This window comes from Moschus berezovskii, chromosome 21 (genome assembly GCF_049115385.1).
Source record: "Moschus berezovskii isolate FMDL1 chromosome 21, NW_MosBer_1.0, whole genome shotgun sequence".
NCBI classification, from domain to species: domain Eukaryota; kingdom Metazoa; phylum Chordata; class Mammalia; order Artiodactyla; family Moschidae; genus Moschus; species Moschus berezovskii.
The window spans coordinates 62,905,729-62,925,170 of NC_142480.1; the positions used below are offsets into that span (position 1 = coordinate 62,905,729).

A 19,442-nucleotide genomic window follows, 5' to 3' on the forward strand; every position below is an offset into this window, starting at 1 on the left:
TGGAAGTGGTCAAATAGGAGATGGCAAACTGAACAATGACATTTTAAGAATTAGCGAACTAAAATGGACTGGAAGGGTGAACTTAATTCAGATGACCATTATAAATACTACTGTGGGCAAGAATTCCTTAAAAGAAATGGAGTAGCCATCATTGTCAACAAAAGAGTCCAAAAAGTCCGAAACGCAGTACTTCGATGCAGTCACAAAAATGACAGAATGATCTCTGTTCATCTCCAAGGCAAACCATTCAATATCACAGTAATCCAAGTCTATGCCCTGACCAGTTAATGCTGAAGAAGCTGAACGGTTCGAAGAATATCTACAAGACCTTCTAGAACTAACACCCAAAAAACATATCCTTTTCACTATAGGGGAAAAGTAGGAAGTCAAGAAATACCCAGAGTAACAGGCAAATTTGGCCTTGGAGTACAGAATGAAGCAGGGCAAAGGTTAATAGAGTTTTGCCAAGAGAACGCACTGGTCATAGCAAACACCCTCTTCCAACAACACGAGAGAAGGCTCTACACATGGACATCACCAGATGGTCAACACCGAAATCAGATTGATTATATTCTTTGCAGCCAAAGATGGAGAAGCTCTATACAGTCAGCAAAAACAAGAATGTGAGCCGACTGTGGCTCAGATCATGAACTCCTTATTGCCAAATTCAGACTGAAATTGAAGAAAGTAGGGAAAACCAATGGACCATTCAGGTATGACCTAAATCTAAATGCCTTTAGATTATAAGTGGAAGTGACAAGTAGATTCAAGGGATTAGATCTGATAGAGTGCCTGAAGAACTATGGATGGAGATTCGTGACATTGTACAGGAGATAGTGATCAAGATCATCCCCAAGAAAGGCAATATGGTTGTCTGAGGAGGCCTTCTAAATAGCTATGAAAACAAAAGAAACAAAAGGCAAAGGAGAAAAGGAGATACACCTATTTGAAGTTCCAAAGAATAGCAAGGAGAGATAAGAAAGCCTTCCTTAGTGATAAATACAAAGAAATAGAGGAAAACAATAGAATGGGAAAGACTAGAGATTTTTTCAAGAAGATTAGAGATACCAAGGGAACATTTCATGCAAAGATGGACTTGATAAAGGACAGAAATGGTACGGACCTAACAGAAGCAGAAGATATTAAGAAGACGTGGCAAGAATACACAGAAAAACTACACAAAAAAGATCTTCATGACCCAGATAATCACGATGATGTGATCACTCACCTAGAGCCAGACATTCTGGAATGTGAAGTCAAGTGGGCCTTAGGAAGATCACTATGAACAAAGCTAGTGAAGGTGATAGAATTCCAGTTGAGCTATTTGAAATCCTCAAAGATGATGCTGTGAAAGTGCTGCACTCAATATGCCAGAAAATTTGGAAAACTCAGCAGTGGCCACAGGACTGGAAAAGGTCAGTTCTCATTCCAATCCCAAAGGAATGCAATACCAAACAATGTTCAAACTACTACACAATTGCCCTCATCTCACATGTTATCAAAGTAACGCTCAAAATTATCCAAGCCAGGTTTCAACAGTATGTGAACTGTGAACTTTCAGATGTTCAAGCTGGTTTTAGAAAAGGCAGAGGAACCAGAGATCAAATTGCCAATATCTTTAGGATAATCAAAAAAGCAAGAGAGTTCCAGAAAAACATCTACTTCTGCTTTATTGACTATGCCAAAGCCTTTGACTGTGTGGATCATATAAAACTGTGGAAAACTCTTAAAGAGATGGGAATACCAGACCACCTTACCTGCCTTCTGAGAAATCTGTAGGCAGGCCGAGAAACAACAGTTAGAATCAGACATGGAACAACAGACTGGTTCCAAATCAGGAAAAGGAGTAGATCAAGGGTGTATATTGTCACCCTGCTTATTTAACTTCTATGCAGAGTACATCATGAGAAACGCTGGACTGGATGAAGCACAAGCTGGAATCAAGATTTCCAGGAGAAATATCAATAACCTCAGATATGCAGATGACACCACCCTTATGGCAGAAATCGAAGAGGAACTACAGAGCTTCTTGATGAAAGTGAAAGAGGAGAGTGAAAAAGTTGGCTTAAAACATTCAGAAAACTAAGATCATGGCATCTGGTCCCATCATTTCATGGCGAATAGATGGGGAAACAGTGTCAGACTTTATTTCTGGGGGCTCCAAAATCACTGCAGATGGTGACTGCAGCCATGAAATTAAAAGATGCTTGCTCCTTGGAAGAAAAGTTATGACCAACCTAGACAGGATATTAAAAAGCAGAGACATTACTTTGCCAACAAAGGTCTATCTAGTCAAAGCTATGGTTTTTCCAATAGTCATGTATGGATGTGAGAGTTGGACTATAAAGAAAGCTGAGCACCGAAGAATTGATGGTTTTGAACTGTGGTGTTGGAGAAGACTCTTGAGAGTCCCTTGGACTACAAGGAGATCCAACCTGTCTATCCTAAAGGAAATAAGTCCTGAATATTCATTGGAAGGACTGATGCTGAAGCTGAAACTCCAATAATTTGGCCACCTGATGCGAAGAAGAGGGTCATTGAAACAGACCCTGATGTTGGGAAAGACTGAAGGCAGAAGAAGATGGGGATGACAGAGGAATAGATGGTTGGATGGCATCACTGACTCAATGGACATGAGTTTGAGTGAGCTCCGGGAGTTGGTGATGGACAGGGAGACCTGGCAGGCTGCAGTCCATGTGGTTACAAAGAGTCAGACACAACTGAGTGACTGAACTGAACTGAATTGAAGAAATATTATGATGAAAATGGCAAAATTTAAAGAGAGAATATTAAAGGCAGCAGGAAAAAAACAAAGAGTCATATTTTAGGGAAACCTCCATAAGATTATCACACAATTTTTCTAAAGAAACTTTTCAGGCAGAAGGAACTGATGTGATGTGCTCAAAGTGCTGAAAGGAAAAAATCTGTATCCTAGGATACTCTATTCAGTAAGATTAGCATTTAGAATTGAAGGAGAGATAAAGAACTTCTAAAAGAAGCAAAAACTAAGAGTTTATCAATACTAAAGCTACCCTAAAAGAAATGTAAAAAGGTCTTCTCTAGGTGGAAAAGAAAATGTTACAACAAGAAGTAAGAACCTAAAGTAAGAATCATTCAGTCCTGTCCAATTGTGCGACCCCATGGTCTGTAGCTCGACAGGCTCCTTTGTATATGGAATTCTCCAGGCAAGAATACTGGAATGGATATCTGTCAGGAAACATCTAACAGTAGGTTTCCTGTGTGCTGTTTTGGATCTGTCAGGAATTCTCTGTTCCTTATTAATTCCTGAATATTCAGGAATTAAGAAGAGAGGCAAGCCTCTCTGGGGGCTGCGGAAGCCAGGCACTTCCTTTTTAGTTTTTCTATACAGTGATAAGTACCCTCTTCCTTTTTATGAACTATATGGTAAAAGTGACTATTTACAACTCTCTTTCATATGGATGACTTCATGTTTCCTTGATAACTTGTAAGTTTTGATTTTATCTCTGCTGAAAGTAGCTATCTTGTTCCGTTCCGTTCTGTCGCTCAGTCATGACCGACTCTTTGCGACCCCGTGGACTGTAACCTACCAGGCTCCGGCCATGGGATTTTCTAGGCAATAGTACTGGAGTGGGTTGCCATTGCCTTCTCCAGGTCAATATATATCTGTTCTGTTCTGTTCTGTTCAGTCAGTCGTGTCCGACTCTTTGCGACCCCATGGACTGTAGCCTACCAGGCTTCTCCATCCATGGGATTCTCCAGGCAAGAATACTGGAGTAGGTTACCGTTTCCTTCTCCAGGGGATCTTCCCGACCCAGGGATCGAACCCGGGTCTCCCGCATTGGAGGCAGATGCGTTAACCTCTGAGCCACCAGGGAAGCCCGTCAATATATATAGGTAACCACAAATAAAAACCTACAGTATATACACAAAAAATAGAGAGGGATACAAGTGTACCACTAAAGAAAATCATCAAACTACAAAGGAAGTAACAAAAAAAAAAGAAAGAAAGAAAGAAAAAGAAGAAATAAACAGAGAACTGCAAACAACTGGAAAACAACTAATAAAACAGGAATAAGTACATACCTATCAATGATTATTTGAAATGTCAATGGACTAAATGCTCCAATCAAAAGACACAGGGTGGCTGATGATAATAAAATAAGATCCATCTATATGCTACTTATAAGAGACTCAGTCGAGAGCAAAAGACACACATAGACTGAAAGTGAACAAATGGAAAATGTTATTTCATGCAAATGGAAATAAAAAGAGAGTGGAGACAGTAAAACTCATATCAGACAAAATAGATTTAAAAATTAAAGTCTATAAAAAAGACAAAGAATGGCATCATATAACAATAAAGTGAAAAGTAAAAAAAGAGGATATTACACTTTTTAACATATATGCATCCAACTCAGAAGCACCTAAATATATAAAACAAACATTAAATTACATTAAGGGAGAAACTGACAATAATACAATAATAGGAGGGGATTTTAACACCCCACATACATCAATGGACAGATTATCCAGACAGAAAATCAATAAGGCAACAGTGGTCTTAAATGACACAACAGACAAGTTGATTTTTAGAGATAAGTACAGGACAAGGATGTGTGCATTTTCAGTTGCTCAATCGAATACAAATCTTTGTGATCTCATGGACTGTAGGCTGTGTGGCTCTCTGTCCATGGAATTTTCCAAGCAAGAATACTGGAGTGGGTTGTCATTTCCTAACTTCAGGGGATCTTCCTGACTCAAGGATCAAACTCACATCTCCTGCATCTCCTGCACTAGCAGGTGGATTCTTTACCACTGAGCTACTTGGGAAGCCCCATCTACAGGCCATTCCAACCTCAAACAGGAGAATACACATTCTTTTCAGTTCAGTACAGTCGCTCAGTCGTTTCCAACTCTTTGCAACCCCATGAATCGCAGCATGCCAGGCATCCCTGTCCATCACCAACTCCCAGAGTCCACCCACACCCAAGTCCATCGAGTCGATGATGCCATCCAATTATCTCATCCTCCCTCATCCCCTTCTCCTCCTGCCCCTAATCCCTCCCAGCATCAGGGTCTTTCCCAATGAGTCAATTCTTCGCATGAGGTGGCCAAAGTATTGGAGTTTCAGCCTCAGCATCAGTTCTTCCAGTGAACACCCAGGACTGATCTCCTTTAGGATGGACTGGTTGGATCTCCTTGTAGTCCAAGGGACTCTCAAGAGTCTTCTCCAACACCACAGTTCAAAAGCATCAATTCTTCAGCGCTCAGCTGTCTTCACAGTCCAACTCGCACATCCATACATGACCACTGGAAAAACCATAGCCTTGACTAGATGGACCTTTGTTGGCAAGTAATATCTCTGCTTTTAATACAACTTTCCTTCCAAGGAGTAAGTGTCTTTTAATTTCATGGCCGCAGTCACCATCTGCAGTGATTCTGGAGCCCAAAAAATAAAGTCTGACACTGTTTCCACTGTTTCCCCATCTATTTCCCATGAAGTGATGGGACCAGATGCCATGATCTTAGTTTTCTGAATGGTGAGCTTCAAGCCAACCTTTTCACTCTCCTCTTTCACTTTCATCAAGAGGCTTTTTAGTTCCTCCTCACTTTCTGCCATAAGGGTGGTGTCATCTGCATATCTGAGGTTGTTGATATTTCCCCTGGCAATCTTGATTACAGCTTGTGCTTCATCCAGCCCAGCATTTCTCATGATGTACTCTGCATATAAGTTAAACAAGCAGGGTGACAATATACAGCCTTGACGTACTCCTTTTCCTATTTGGAACCAGTCTGTTGTTCCATGTCCAGTTCTGACTGTTGCTTCCTGACCCACATATAGGTTTCTCAAGAGGCAAGTCAGGTGGTCTGGTATTCCCATCTCTTTCAGAATTTTCCACAGCTTATTGTGATCCACATAGTCAAAGGCTTTGGCATAGTGTACAAAGCAGAAATAGATGTTTTTCTGGAACTCTCTTGCTTTTCTCATGATCCAGCAGATGTTGATAATTTGATCTCTGGTTCCTCTGCCTTTTCTAAAACCAGTTTGAACATCTGGAAGTTCACGGTTCACGTATTGCTGAAGCCTGGCTTGGAGAATTTTGAGCATGACTTTACTAGCATGTGAGATGAGTGCAATTGTGTGGTAGTTTGAGCATTCTTTGGCATTGCCTTTCTTTGGGATTGGAATGGAAACTGACCTTTTCCAGTCCTGTGGCCACTGCTGAGCTTTCCAAATTTGCTGGCATATTGAGTGCAGCACTTTCACAGCATCATCTTTTAGGATTTGAAATAGCTCAACTGGAATTCTATCACCTCCACTAGCTTGGTTGCAGTGATAAGGCTGATCATATACTAGGCCACAAAACAAGTTTCTACAAATTTAAAAGGACAGAAATATATCAAGCATTTTCCTGATCACAATGGTATGAAACTATAAATCAATTACAGGAAGGAAAATGGGAAAAGCACAAGTATATGGAGGTTAAACAATATACTACTAAAACTCCCACATCTTTCATGTCTACCACATTGGCAGGTGGGTTCTTTACCACTAGAGCCACCTGGGAAGCCCAATCACTAGTACTGATACTGAATTTGTAATAAAAATATTCCCTAGAAACCAAAGTCCAGGACTAAGTGGTTTCACAGGGGAATTCTGCCAACCATATAAAAAGGAGCTAATACCTATTTTTCTCAAACTATTCCAAAAAATTTAGGGGGGCAGAACACTCCCAAATTCATTCCTTGAGGCTGCCATTACCTTGATACCAAAACTAGACAAGAATAATACAAAAAAGGAAAACGATAAGCCAATATTTCTGAGATCTAAAAAGCCTTAACAAAATATAAAAAGGATCATACACCATGATCATGTGAGATCTATTCCAGGGATGTAAGTATGGTTCAATATTTAGAAATCAATCAATACGATATACTACATTAATGAAAGGATAGAAATCACAGGAGAATCTCAATAGAGAGAGAAAAAGCATTTGACAAAATTCATCCTTTCACAGTAAAAACTCTGATCAAGGTTGTTATAGAGTTATCATATCTCAACATAATGAGGTAATTTATGACAAACTCACAGCTAACATCATACTCATTGGGAAAAAACTGAAAGTATTTCCTCTAAAATTAACAAGACAAAGATGTCCACTCTCACCACCTCTATGTAACATAGTATTAGAAGCTCTAGGCCCACCAATCAGAGAGGAAAAATAAATAAAAGGCATCTAAATTGGAAGGGAAGAAGTAAAATTGTGACTATTTTCAGATGACATGACACTATACATAGACAATGCAAAAAGTGTCCACCAAAAGCACTAATAAATGAATTTAGCAAAGTTGCATGATATAAGATTAATATAAAGAATCTGTTGTTTTTCTATATACTTATAATGAATGATCAGAAGGAGAAAGAAAATAATTCCATTTAAAATTGCATCAAAAAGAATAAAATACATAGGAATTAACTTAACCAAAAAGTTAAAAGACTTAAACTCTAAAAACTATAAAACAACAATGTAGGAAATGAAAAGATACCCTGTGTTCTTGGATTCAAGGAACTGATACTGTTAAAATGTCCATACTACCCAAAGCAATCTCCACATTTAATGCAATTTCCATAAAAATACCCATGAAATTTTTCACAGAGTTAGAACAAATAATCCTGAAATATACATGGAACAACAAAAGATCCTAAATTGCCCAAGTAATCTTGAGAAAAGAACCACCAAGCTGGAGGTAACACACTTCCTGATTTCAGGCTATACTACAAAGCTACAGTAATCAAAACAGCATGGTACTGGCAAAAACAGAATAGAGAGCCCCCAAATAAACCCACACACTTATGGTCAATTAATTTACAACAAAGGAGGCAAGACTATACAATGGAGAAAAGACAGTCTTTTCAATAAGTGGTGTTGGGGAAACTGGACAACTGTGTGTAGAAAATGAGATTAGAACATATCCTCACATTACACACAAAAATAAACTTACAATGAATTAAAGATCTAAATGTAATACCTGAGACCATAAAACTCCTTAATTAAAGAAAACTTAGAACACTCTTAATCCCATGGACGGAGGAGCCTGGAAGGCTGCAGTCTATGGGGTTGCTGAGGGTCGGACACAACTGAGCGACTTCCCTTTCACTTTTCACTTTCATGCATTGGAGAAGGAAATGGCAACCCACTCCAGTGTTCTTGCCTGGAGAATCCCAGGGACGGGGGAGCCTGGTGGGCTGCCTTTATGGGGTTGCACAGAGTTGGAAACGACTGATGTGGCTTAGCAGCAGCAGCAGGAGAACACTCTTTGATGTAAATTGTAGCAATTTTTTTCAGATCTGTCTCCTCAAGTAAAAGAAATAAAAGCAAAAATAAACAAATGGAACCTAATTAAACTTGAAAGCTTTTGCACAGCAAAGACAACCACTGACAAAATGAAAGACAAGCTACAGAAAGGGAGAAAATATTTGCAAATGATATGATCAACAACAGGTAACTACCTGAAATATATAATCAACTCACATAACTCAGTATCAAAAAACAAACAACCCAACTGAAAATGAGCATAAGAACTGAATTGACATTCTTCCAAAGAAGACATACAGGCACATGAAAGGATGCAGAACACTGTTAATATTCAGAAAAATGCATATCAAATACACAATGAGATAGCACCTTACACCTGTCAGAATGACTATCATCAAAAAGACCACAAATAACAAATGCTGGTGGGGATGTGGAGGAAAAGGAACCTTATAGATTATTGGTGAGAATGTAAATTTGTGCAGCTACAATAAAAAGCAGTATGGAGGGTCCTCAAAAGACTAAAAATAGAACTACCATATGATCCAACAATAATTCCAGTCATATATCTGAAAAAAAAGAACAAAATATACACGCACCCAATGTTCACAGCAGCATTATTTACAATAACCAAGATTTGGAAGCAACCATTAACAGATGAATATATTAAAAATTATGTTGTATATATACACACGATAGATGATTACTCTGTCATAAAAAATAATGGAATTCTGCCATTTGCAACAACATGGATGGCCCTAGAGGTTTTTATGCTTAGTGAAACAAGTCAAAGAGAAATACCATGTTATCACTTACATGTAGAATCTAAAAGATAAAAGAACTGCATGAATATAACAAAACAGAAACACACTTAAAAATATAGAGAATAAACCAGTGGTTACCAGTGCAGAGGGGAAAGCAGGGAGGAGTGAAATATGGGTATGGGGTTAAGAGATATAAACTACTATGTATCAAACAAGCAACAAGGATATATTCTATAGCACAGAGAAATAAAGCCATTATTTTATAATAACTTTAAGTGGAGTATAATCTATAAAAATCCTGAATCACCATGTTGTATACTTGAAAACTAATATTCTAAATCAACTATATGTCAATAAAAAACAAAAGGAATGAAGGACCAACACATACGACAACATGGTTAAGTCTCAAAAACCTTATGCTGAGTGAAAGAAGCGAGATGCAAAATATCGCATATTGTATGATTCCATCTGTATTAAATGTCCTGAAAAGGCAAGTCTATAGAGACAGAAAATTTATTATTGATTGCCTGGGCTGCGGGTAAGAATGAGGAGTGCTTGCAAATGGGCATGAGATATCTTTTTACAGTGATGGACATCTTTCTAAAATTGGAATGTGGTGCTGGCTATCCAACTCTGCAAATTTTCTTTAAAAAAATCATTGAGTTGTATCCTTAGAATGAGTTTTATACTATGTAAATTATACCTTACTGTTAAAAAATAGATATGAAACTACCATACCATTTTATATGCAATTCTGACTTTTATAAATAAATCTTCTAATTACAAGACTTCTATAAGATAGGGAAGGCAGCCCTGATCCACAAAAACAATATGACAGAGGTTCCCAAAAGTATGAAAACCAATCTTAATATTCTGGTTCAACACATATATGAGTCACATGGCATTAGTGCCTGACACCTCTAATAGGCCTCAATAAATGTTTACTGGATAGAAAATTAAACCATCTTTACAGGATGACTTTCCCCCAAACATATCATCCACTTGATAGCTGAAACACAGTTGATTAGGGCATTTTTTTCCTTAAGAAAACTTACATGAAACACCAACATCTCCAGGGAAAAGGTTGTCTTTGTCTTAGGTAGTCAGAATCATTTATGAGGCTATGATGAGGTAAGACACTAACTCCTATGTGCTGCAGACCCACTTGATTTAGTAGTGGGAGTAGATGGAGGTGAAGAGTAGGAATGGCTGATCCAGAGTCTCTCAAGAGACCTAGGTTGACCAAGGTTTAACTGTACATCAACAAGAGTCATGGCAGAGTAACAGAGATGGAAAAACCATGCATGGGCTTTTCACTATCATTGCTCATACATGACCCAACTCACTTGCACTAACATTTCATTTGCTTCCTAAATGCAAAGAGGGCTACATACCCAGGGGAGTAAATGGAATACTTGGTGAACACTGCAGTCTGCCACATCTGCCATCAAGGGGCCTTGTCTCAGGATTCTTTCCCACAGCTAGAGACAACCTCCTTCTCCATCTAACTGATTAAGAACCTCTAATCAAGAAGTTAGGATAGATGACCTTCAGATTCTTTGAAGCAAATTTTGAAGCAGGAGACAAATATTCTGCTTGGTATCCCTGAAGCACTTTGTTTTTTGGAGAGGAGGTGGTCCTTGATTCACTCCATTTTTTTTTTTTTTGCCCACCACTGGAAGGCTATCATCTGGTACATGGTAGCAGCTCATGGAATATATGGAATTGAATTTTGTCTCAGAGAAACAGGTCAGGTGAAAGCCTACAGTCTGAGTACAAATATCTCCCATCTTCCCACGGTATTCTTCAGTCACAACTTTTTTTTTTTGGTTGACATTCCCTCATATCAGTTAAATAGAACCAAGAAATACAGGCAAATTCTGAAAAGGAGCAAAAAATGTCACAATGTAAACACTCACTTTTACTGTTTTATAGCACCACAACTATCACCTCATCTATATATAATATCTTGTTATATATTATTATACATAATAATAAAGTGTTAAAAAAATGTCAATGCTTTAGAATAAAAGAAAGAAATGAATCAAGATTTACGTTATTCAACCATGTGATGATATTTGGAAAAAATGTCTCATGAGATTGCTACCAATCTACATTCCATTGTTTATAGTATTAATATTTTAGCCCCTTAGCTTCTGGTCTTTGTTCTTGAAATGTCAGTCTTATCTTTTTCAAATATTACCTTTAAAATCCAGGACCAAACTCCTTAATTCTGGCAATTTTGACTTTCTGTGTAACATTCTCATGCTTTTTTCTTTTTTGAAGATTAAAACAAGATCCCCAAATGAAACTTCTGTTGCTCAGAGTTATTTATTCTTTATGCTGCACATATTCAGTAACAATTCACCCACTACCTGGGATGCTATTTCTTTTCTTTTTTGACTGAAATTTTGCCGATTGCTCAAGCCCCAAATGGGTCTTAACCCCACTGTGAAACTCTCCCTGAATATTTCTGCTCCATTAGCCTGAGCACTTGAAGAACCTATGGTCTACAACAGCCATCTATGCACCAAGAACTATCCAGAAGTCTTCATTAAACTTTCTGAGTCTCCTTCTCCCAGGCAGACACAGTATGAGCTTCTTTAGAGACTGTATTTCATTATTTTATATTCCCCTATATGGATTAATAGAGGACACTCAAGAAATATTTATTGCATACCTACTCTTGAATTAGGCCTTGTAGAGGAATAAATGTGCCACTAGGTATGTGTATTAGCTGAATTAATGTTTGAAGAATCATTCAGTTCAGTTCAGTCACTCAGTCGTGTCCGACTCTTTGCGACCCCATGAATCACAGCATGCCAGGCCTCCCTGTCCATCACCACCCCCTGGAGTTCACTCAAACTCATGTCCATCGAGTCGGTGATGCCATCCAGCCATCTCATTCTCTGTCGTCCCTGTCTCCTCCTACCCGCAATCCCTCCTAGCATCAGACTCTTTTCCAGTGAGTCAACTCGTCGCATGAGGTGGACAAATCATTAAGTTTTTATATTTTGGAATTTTACATTGGGCTGGATTTTTTTTTAAATGCTGCTATTCCAAATTAAGCTTTAATATACATCATCCTCATTTATCAGTATTTCCTGAATTTATATTTTAGTTTTAGTGAAAATATCATTCTTGAAAATATAAATGCTGGACTTCGTTTTTGAGAATTTATCCTTACATTCATCACCTTCTGATTCTATTTCATACACCAATATTATGTTTTCCCTTGACATTAGCAGATATGTCCCAGGATCTCCAAATCTACATATATACACAAAACTTGGGTCCAAAGACGGTATCTTTTAACAGCTGGATTGCCTATTATGCTAGGGATGATAATACACAAAGAATAAAATCTATTTCCCCTAATAATACAATAACATTATTAAGTGTTCCTCTAAATCTATATTAAAGCAGTAACAAACCACAGATTCTTGGAGTATAAAATAATCTTTAGTAAATTTTATTACCTTGTTCCCTTTACCATTCAAAAATCCATTGCTAATCTGTGTATAATGTTCTTTCTAAAAGAAAAACACCCTCTGAAAAACTCTCCTCCTGCCATTCTTGCATTATGCCAGCAGTTTATTTGCTTTTCCTTTGACATCTACGCCTTTAAATAGCAAAAAAAAAAAAAAAAATCAGAAAACTTTAACTCTCACATCTCTCACTGTGTCGTAAAATCCTTTGTTAATTACCCTGTGTGCTTGAGAGTTGTCCGTTTCTTTTTCGATCGAATTACAGTTGTCTCGGCAGCCTGATTTACCAGTTTGATCCACGCTGTACTGCTTTTATCAGTTTGGTGATTCTTTTTACAGATTGAGCACCATGATAAAAGTCTAAAGTTGGGCAATTCCAGGCTAAATTGGAGCAGTCTTTTCCCGTAAAGCGACCTGGTACCACACTAAATTCCAGAGAGAAAGAATGATAGATTAGGCACCAATAGGGAGTGGGGAAGAGTATTTTGTCTAAGTTTGCAACCCAATCCTTGGGAGCCAGAGGTGGGAATTTTAAAACGGGGTTGGTCTTTTCTTTGGAATTTTCTTAAAGTGGTATCACTGCTCCTTGATGTTAAAGTTTACCAAAGACTGCCAAATTACTGGTTTGGATTAGAGGATTGTCTCCCCCTGCACTTGTTTTGAGTGAGGCAAAATGTGAAGCTGACACTTGACAAATTCAGATAACTTCTAAGACTTTTCATAGGATAATATGGGCTTCCGAGGTGGCTCAGTGGTAAAGAATCTGCCTGCGATCCTGAAGACGCAGGTTCGATCACTAGCTGGGGAAATGGCAACCCCCTCCAGTATTCTCGCCTGGAAAATTCCATGGACAGAGGAGCCTGGCCAGCTATAGTGGGTGGGGTGGCAGAGTCCGACACTACTGAGCAGGGCACACACATAGGATAATATATTAATACGAAGAATCACATGGCTACTTTTGTGTCAGTTTCAGATGGCAGAAGTTATTTTGCCATAGGTCTTATTTTTACTTAATATAAGTCTGCTCTGTAGGTTATCTCTAACAGTAATTAAGTAAACCAATATAAATCTATAAAGTCAAGATTGCTTGACAATGAACCAGTAGTTTAATCAACATCAAGCTTTCCAAAGAATAAATAACAATGGTTTCGTAAGAAGTTTTTTTAAAACTTCATTTCAGAAGAAACGTTGTTATATTAACAAGCAAGGAACTTTAAAAAGTATTTTTTACTGCTCTCTAACAATGCTTGGATCTTTCTTTTTTTTTTCCTTTTTACCAGCATGAAATATTCTTCCTTTTATGACTCTTTCTGCTGACACGGGAATATCCTTAAGTATTTATTGATAGACTACTCAGTCATGTTAGGAACTGCCAGAATATTTTACTTACTAAATTGTTAGTGTCCTTTTAACGATCGTTTCTCGCAGCACATTTCAAGTATTTCAAGAGCAGAGACTAGGTTACTGCCTCAAGTTTGGAACGAACTCGCCAGCGCGCAGAGACTTCTTTTTATACTGTGCTTTAATAAGCTTACTACTTGATCACTAACCTTGGCCATATTACAGAAAACCACCGGGTCTCAGTTGTTCGTCTGTCAAACGAGTATAATAATAGTATCTGTGTCATAGGATTGCCGTGAGAGTTCAGTGAGACAAACTGTGCACAGATCTTAGAACGTTGCCTGGTACACACTGGGTGTTATTCTTGTAATTTCTCAACCTATGTATTGAATAGGAGGACAAGTGCGTCAGTGAACGTATGAACAAAAGAACTGATAAGTTACTGACGGTCCGAGGCCGGAGCCAGCTAAATCTCTACTTCAACTGTAACCCCCGAAGCCAGAGCCGGAAGCAAGGACAGACCCGGAGGCGGGGCCAGTCTCAAAGAAGCCACAGTTTTGACCAATAGGCACGTCGCTTGGAAAACGAGCATCTCGCCCGACCTATCGTAAGACGGCAACCACAGGGGCGTGTTATCGCGAGCTTCCTCTCCTGGACTCACTCCTCCTCCAAACCTCTGAAGAGACGGTCCCGCCCCGCCCCGCCCCGCTTTCGCCCGCGCCCCGCCCCGTCGCCGCCGGCGCCCCGCCCCGCCTGCCGAGCCCGGGCTAGCAGTCCGGCGCCCCTCAGCTCGGGAGCGCTGGCTCCGCCGGCGGAGGTGAGTGTGGTGCTTCGCTCCTTCGGGTGCCTCACGTAGCAGTGCCCTCTGGCCCGGCCCCTGGCCAGGCAGGCCGAGCCTGGCAGAGGCGTCGGGCCGCAGCAAGTGGACCCCGGCCCGAGTGGGCCCACCTGGGCCTCGGGTCGCCACTGCCGCCGGGCCCTCCTAGCCCTAGGTGGTCGCAGAATCCCTTCACCCGGTCTGTGAAATCCTTTCTACTAGTCTCGCTGCTTCCAAACTCTAACGGCGAGAGTGCTTGGTTAACTGGGCAAAATGGCATGTGTTTTGCCTGACTTCTGCCAGCCTTCTCAGTACTGAGAAAATAACAAACGCTTTTAATGTACGATTTTAATCCTCTAATCTCCAATATTAGGAAGTTGGAGTGGGTATTCCACCGAGTTAAGTACGGAAGTCAGTCGAAGGTACTCCTTTCCCTTTAAAACACACCTGCTTAAAAATGTGTGGAATTTTCTTAAGGTGGAAAGGCTTGTTTGCTTTAAACAGTAATAGAGTATATTGGTGTTTACTTGTCAGAAAACTCCTATGCAGATACAGTTGTATACAGCTAATATTAAGTGTATCATTTGCTTTTAATTGTAGATAAGAGATACTGAAGGGAGTATGTGTGAGAAAATTATCCTGTACTGCCAATGAATGCATTTGGAAAACCATTACCATTATTTATTATTGACAGCTTTCAGATTTCATTTGTGTAGATTTCATCTGCCAGACTGCATTTTAGGCTCAGAGGTTAACGCGTCTGCCTCCAATGCGGGAGACCCGGGTTCGATCCCTGGGTCGGGAAGATTCTCTGGAGAAGGAAATGGCACTCCAGTATTCTTGCCTGGAGAATCCCATGGATGGAGAAGCCTGGTAGGCTACAGTCCACGGGGTCGCAAAGAGTCGGACACGACTGAGCGACTGAACAGAACAGAACAGAACGACGTTTTTAAAGCAGTCAATCCCACCTATCTCTGCAGGATTTAGAAGGAAAACCATCAGGTTATGCTGTATTCTCTCACTGGATCTAACCGTCAAGGAGTGTGGGCTGAACTTTGTGGTCTTAAATTTGTGTAAGCTTTGCCTACCGTTTAAATAGTAATAGGAAGGAACACGGGCCCTACTGAAGTTCATGAAAGGCTGCACTGTAGAGCAATGCACAGGCTTCGAAGTCGTCCAGTTGGGTTGTAATTCTGAAGAGTTGCTCTCTAAAAAACTCAGTTTCCTCATCTATAAAACAGGCTAAATAACATATATCGCAGTGCAGAGTTTTAAGGATTGAGAGATCAAAGCACATAGAAAGCACTCAGCCTATAGTATCTACAAGCTGACCTTAGATCAGAGGTGAAAAAAACTCTACCTTGCAGTGTTACTCACATGCCCTACTTTCAGCAGTTCATCAGCTGTTTTAGGGCCTGCTTTGCTCTAGTGGCAGGTATACAAATGTGAAGAAAACAGCTGATCTCTGCCCTCAGCAGCTCATTGTACAGTCTCTTGGCTAGATTGGTAACAGACAGATACATCAATAACTATATAGATTATAAATTGTGGAGAGTCCTACAAAGAAAGAGGAAGAGAGAATACTTTATTTGGGATGGAGAAGTGATTTTACATTGAAACCTGAAGGGTGTTGAGACAGTGTTTTCAAGGCTAAGAGGAGAGCAGCAAGTGATGTGAAGAGTGAGGCACTTAGAAGCACTAGAAAAGCCCAGGACTTTGGTGAGAAACCAGGAAGGGTGCTGCCAGGCTGAAGGAGTGGGTGGGACCAGGTTGTGAAGAGTCCTCAATACCTGGTAAGTTTGATTTTTCTAAATAAACTTTTGAATGTTTTTTTTTTTTTTTTTTTAAGAATTCATGTGACTAGGGAGTGAATTTACCTGAGAAAGAGAGGGAGACATAATTGAATTTACTTTTTTTAAAAGCTCCCTGCTAAGTGATTAATGTATTACAGAATGACTAAACACAGGGAGACCAGTAAAATATATGGCCAGGCAGGAGACGACTGGTTTTCCATTTTGGGAGATGGAGAAATGTGGATTGATTTGAGGTGTATTTTGGAGATGGAAACTATAGGCCTCGTGATGGATTGGAGGTGGTGGGTGACTCATTCATGATGGGTGGGTGGAGTCATTCTTGACTTCAGGCTTTCCTGGTGTTTAGAAAGACTGGGGAGATCAGTGGAGAACTCCGGGAGTTGGTGATGGACAGGGAGGCCTGGCGTGCTGTGATTCATGGGGTCGCGGAGAGTCGGACACGACTGAGCAACTGAACTGAACTGGGAGAGATTTGGATAGGTGATGAAAATAAAAAACTCCTATTTGAATGTGTTAAGTTTGAGGTGTTTCTGAGACACATAAACTGCTTCCAGTTTACCATTTAAGTGAATAATTACCCAGAAAGCTTCCCTTTCCAAATAACAATCATCAACATTATTTCTAGCCTAGTTCTCCTTGCTTCACAGGGAGAGAATTAAGATGTGGAAAGATTATCTTGTTTAGAGTCATGTAATATGTCTCATAAAAATAGGTAAGTGAGTAACTAGTATAAAAATGGGAAGGTATTGGACTCTCATGCTCCATTGGGGAGATTATTGAGTACTCCATATTCTCTGCCCTATATAAATAGCAGATACTTTAATAGTAGGAATTAGAGTTTGGAAATAATAGAATATAAACAGTAAGTTACAAAACACTGCTTTTTGAAAGCTTATGTTACTACATTTGTACTAATTTGGTGTCAATTTTTTAGTGAAAATTTTTCTTAAGAAAAAATATTTTCTTTGAAAGGTATTTTGCTTTGGAGAGTTTGAGGAAGTGTGCCCAAGTAAACAGGAGCAGAATCTTTGAACAAAGCTCAGCTTGTTTTTAGTGTTTCCTTAGTATCTTGTAGAATCCTGTTGGTCTGTGTGTGCAAAGACTTCAGCCTGGACACCCTTCCCCACCCAAAGAAAAAAAATCCTTTATTCCCTTATGAGCTGCTTGACCTTGGGCAGATTATTGTAGCTCTGAGCTTGTTTCTTTTTGTGGTGATTGTGAAGTTTGTTTCTGACCTGTTTCTAATTAATAAGATGGAAAATCTTATTTCTCTTTTTACCCATGTCAGTTTAGAGCTAGAAGGGAATTTAATCTGTTCTGGGTTCTGGCGCTTACGAATAAATTGCTGTCTCCATTTTATATGTTAGGTAGCTGAAACCCAGAGAGGTTGTTATAGAAAAGTACAGGATTCTTATTTCTTAGGGCAGTATTTCTTCTTTCATTGAAATAATAAAGTAAAACTATGTTCCCAGGCCTGTTTTTTTGCTACTTCTGATAATCTGCAAAGCTAAGAAGAAAGAAAAGAGAATGAGGGGAAAAGAAAGAAAATATTAAAATACAGAACAATATTTAGATAGTAAGAAGTGAAGAAAATGAAGCTGTAAATGATCTAGTCATAGTTTATATAGATTTAAATATTTTTAAAATATTTTAAGCTAAAGACAAAATGAGGTAGGAAGGAAGGAAATGGCTTTGCTGTGTCTGATTTTTAAGCTCTTTCTTCAGTTATGTGTTATGAAACTGGTCTCTGTTCTCTTAGATAGGGATTCCTATCTCAAGTTCAAGAACTATTTTTTCAAATAGGACTATTCTGCTGCTGCTGCTGCTAAGTCACTTCAGTCGTGTCCGACTCTGTGCGACCCCATAGACGGAAGCCCACCAGGCTCCCCCGTCCCTGGGATTCTCCAGGCAAGAACACTGGAGTGGGTTGCCATTTCCTTCTCTAATGTGTGAAAGTGAAAAGTGAAAGTGAAGTCACTCAGTCGTGTCCGACCCTTAGCGACCCCACGGACTGCAGCCTACCAGGCTCCTCCATCCATGGGATTTTCTAGGCAATATTTTCTAAGTATTACTAATATTTACTAATATTACTAAGTAGTAAGTATTGTTTAAATAGAGTACTTTTTTATTAAATAATTATTCATTTTAATCTTTTAAATATGTATGAAAATTTAGTTGCTTTGAAATAAAAATGTAGGAATTGATGTATAACTGTCTTTTTAATGTCTGCAAATAGCTATATATGCTAACTGGTTTATTTGGCAGCTTTTGTTACCAGTATCATAATTTTCAGGTTTTTTGTTTTCTTTAGAAATGGACCAATTTTGACAAGATGTAGTACTGCAGCGTGCCTGATAGAATATGTTCAGCCATGGCATCCGAACTTTGTAAGACGATCTCTGTGGCAAGGCTGGAAAAGCACAAGAATTTGTTCTTAAATTACAGGAATCTGCAGCATTTCCCATTGGAGTTACTGAAAGATGAGGGACTGCAGTACTTGGAGAGACTCTACATGAAAAGGAACTCCCTTACAACCTTGGTACAGTATTACATTACATTTTTAAAAAGTTATTTATAATGTAGTCCTGATCAAGATGTTTTATGTATCTTAAGATATCTAGAACCAAGATGTATATCCCCTCTTATTGTATAAATATGTAATAAAAGTACATATACAGTGAGTCAGTGAGTTCTCCTTAGGTGGAAATTCACTATCCAATTCCTGCAGTTACAAAGTTGCAGGAGTTGTATAGGAAAGGAAAATATTCACTAATATACCACTTAGTCCCACACACAAGTACATATAAGATAGATAACCAACTAGGACTTACTGTATAGCACAGGGACCTCTACTCAATATTCTGTGATAACCTATCTGAGAAAAGAGTCTGAAGAAGAATGAATATTTTTATATGGACAGC

At 39.1% G+C, this 19,442-nt stretch overlaps 2 protein-coding genes across 8 annotated transcripts in view; one reads left to right on the top strand and one right to left on the bottom strand.

Annotated features, from left to right (window-relative positions):
• The window catches only part of TTC23 (tetratricopeptide repeat domain 23), a 168,300-nt gene extending 153,926 nt beyond the window's left edge, over positions 1–14,374 (bottom strand). Inside the window, exons 1-2 of one of the 2 annotated variants that reach the window (XM_055417708.2) lie at positions 13,940–14,374; positions 12,769–12,974 (exon numbers count right to left, since the gene is read on the bottom strand). The gene's annotated coding sequence lies outside the window, so the exon portion shown is untranslated. Of the gene's footprint in view, positions 1–12,540; positions 12,975–13,939 lie in introns of both variants that reach the window. The other variant, XM_088829693.1, reaches the window with a different exon arrangement.
• A 180-nt stretch (positions 14,375–14,554) lies between these two features.
• The window catches only part of LRRC28 (leucine rich repeat containing 28), a 211,562-nt gene continuing 206,674 nt past the window's right edge, over positions 14,555–19,442 (top strand). For 3 of the 6 annotated variants that reach the window (XR_016035672.1, XR_016035673.1, XR_016035675.1), the window contains exons 1-2: positions 14,555–14,707; positions 18,833–19,060. Coding sequence is in view for 2 of the 6 variants with exons in the window: in XM_055417715.2 (XP_055273690.1) it covers positions 18,893–19,060 (168 nt within the window). In the remaining 4 variants the exon portion in view is untranslated. The remainder of the gene's footprint in view (positions 14,708–18,832; positions 19,061–19,442) is intronic. The other 3 variants (XM_055417715.2, XM_055417718.2, XR_016035674.1) reach the window with 2 other exon arrangements.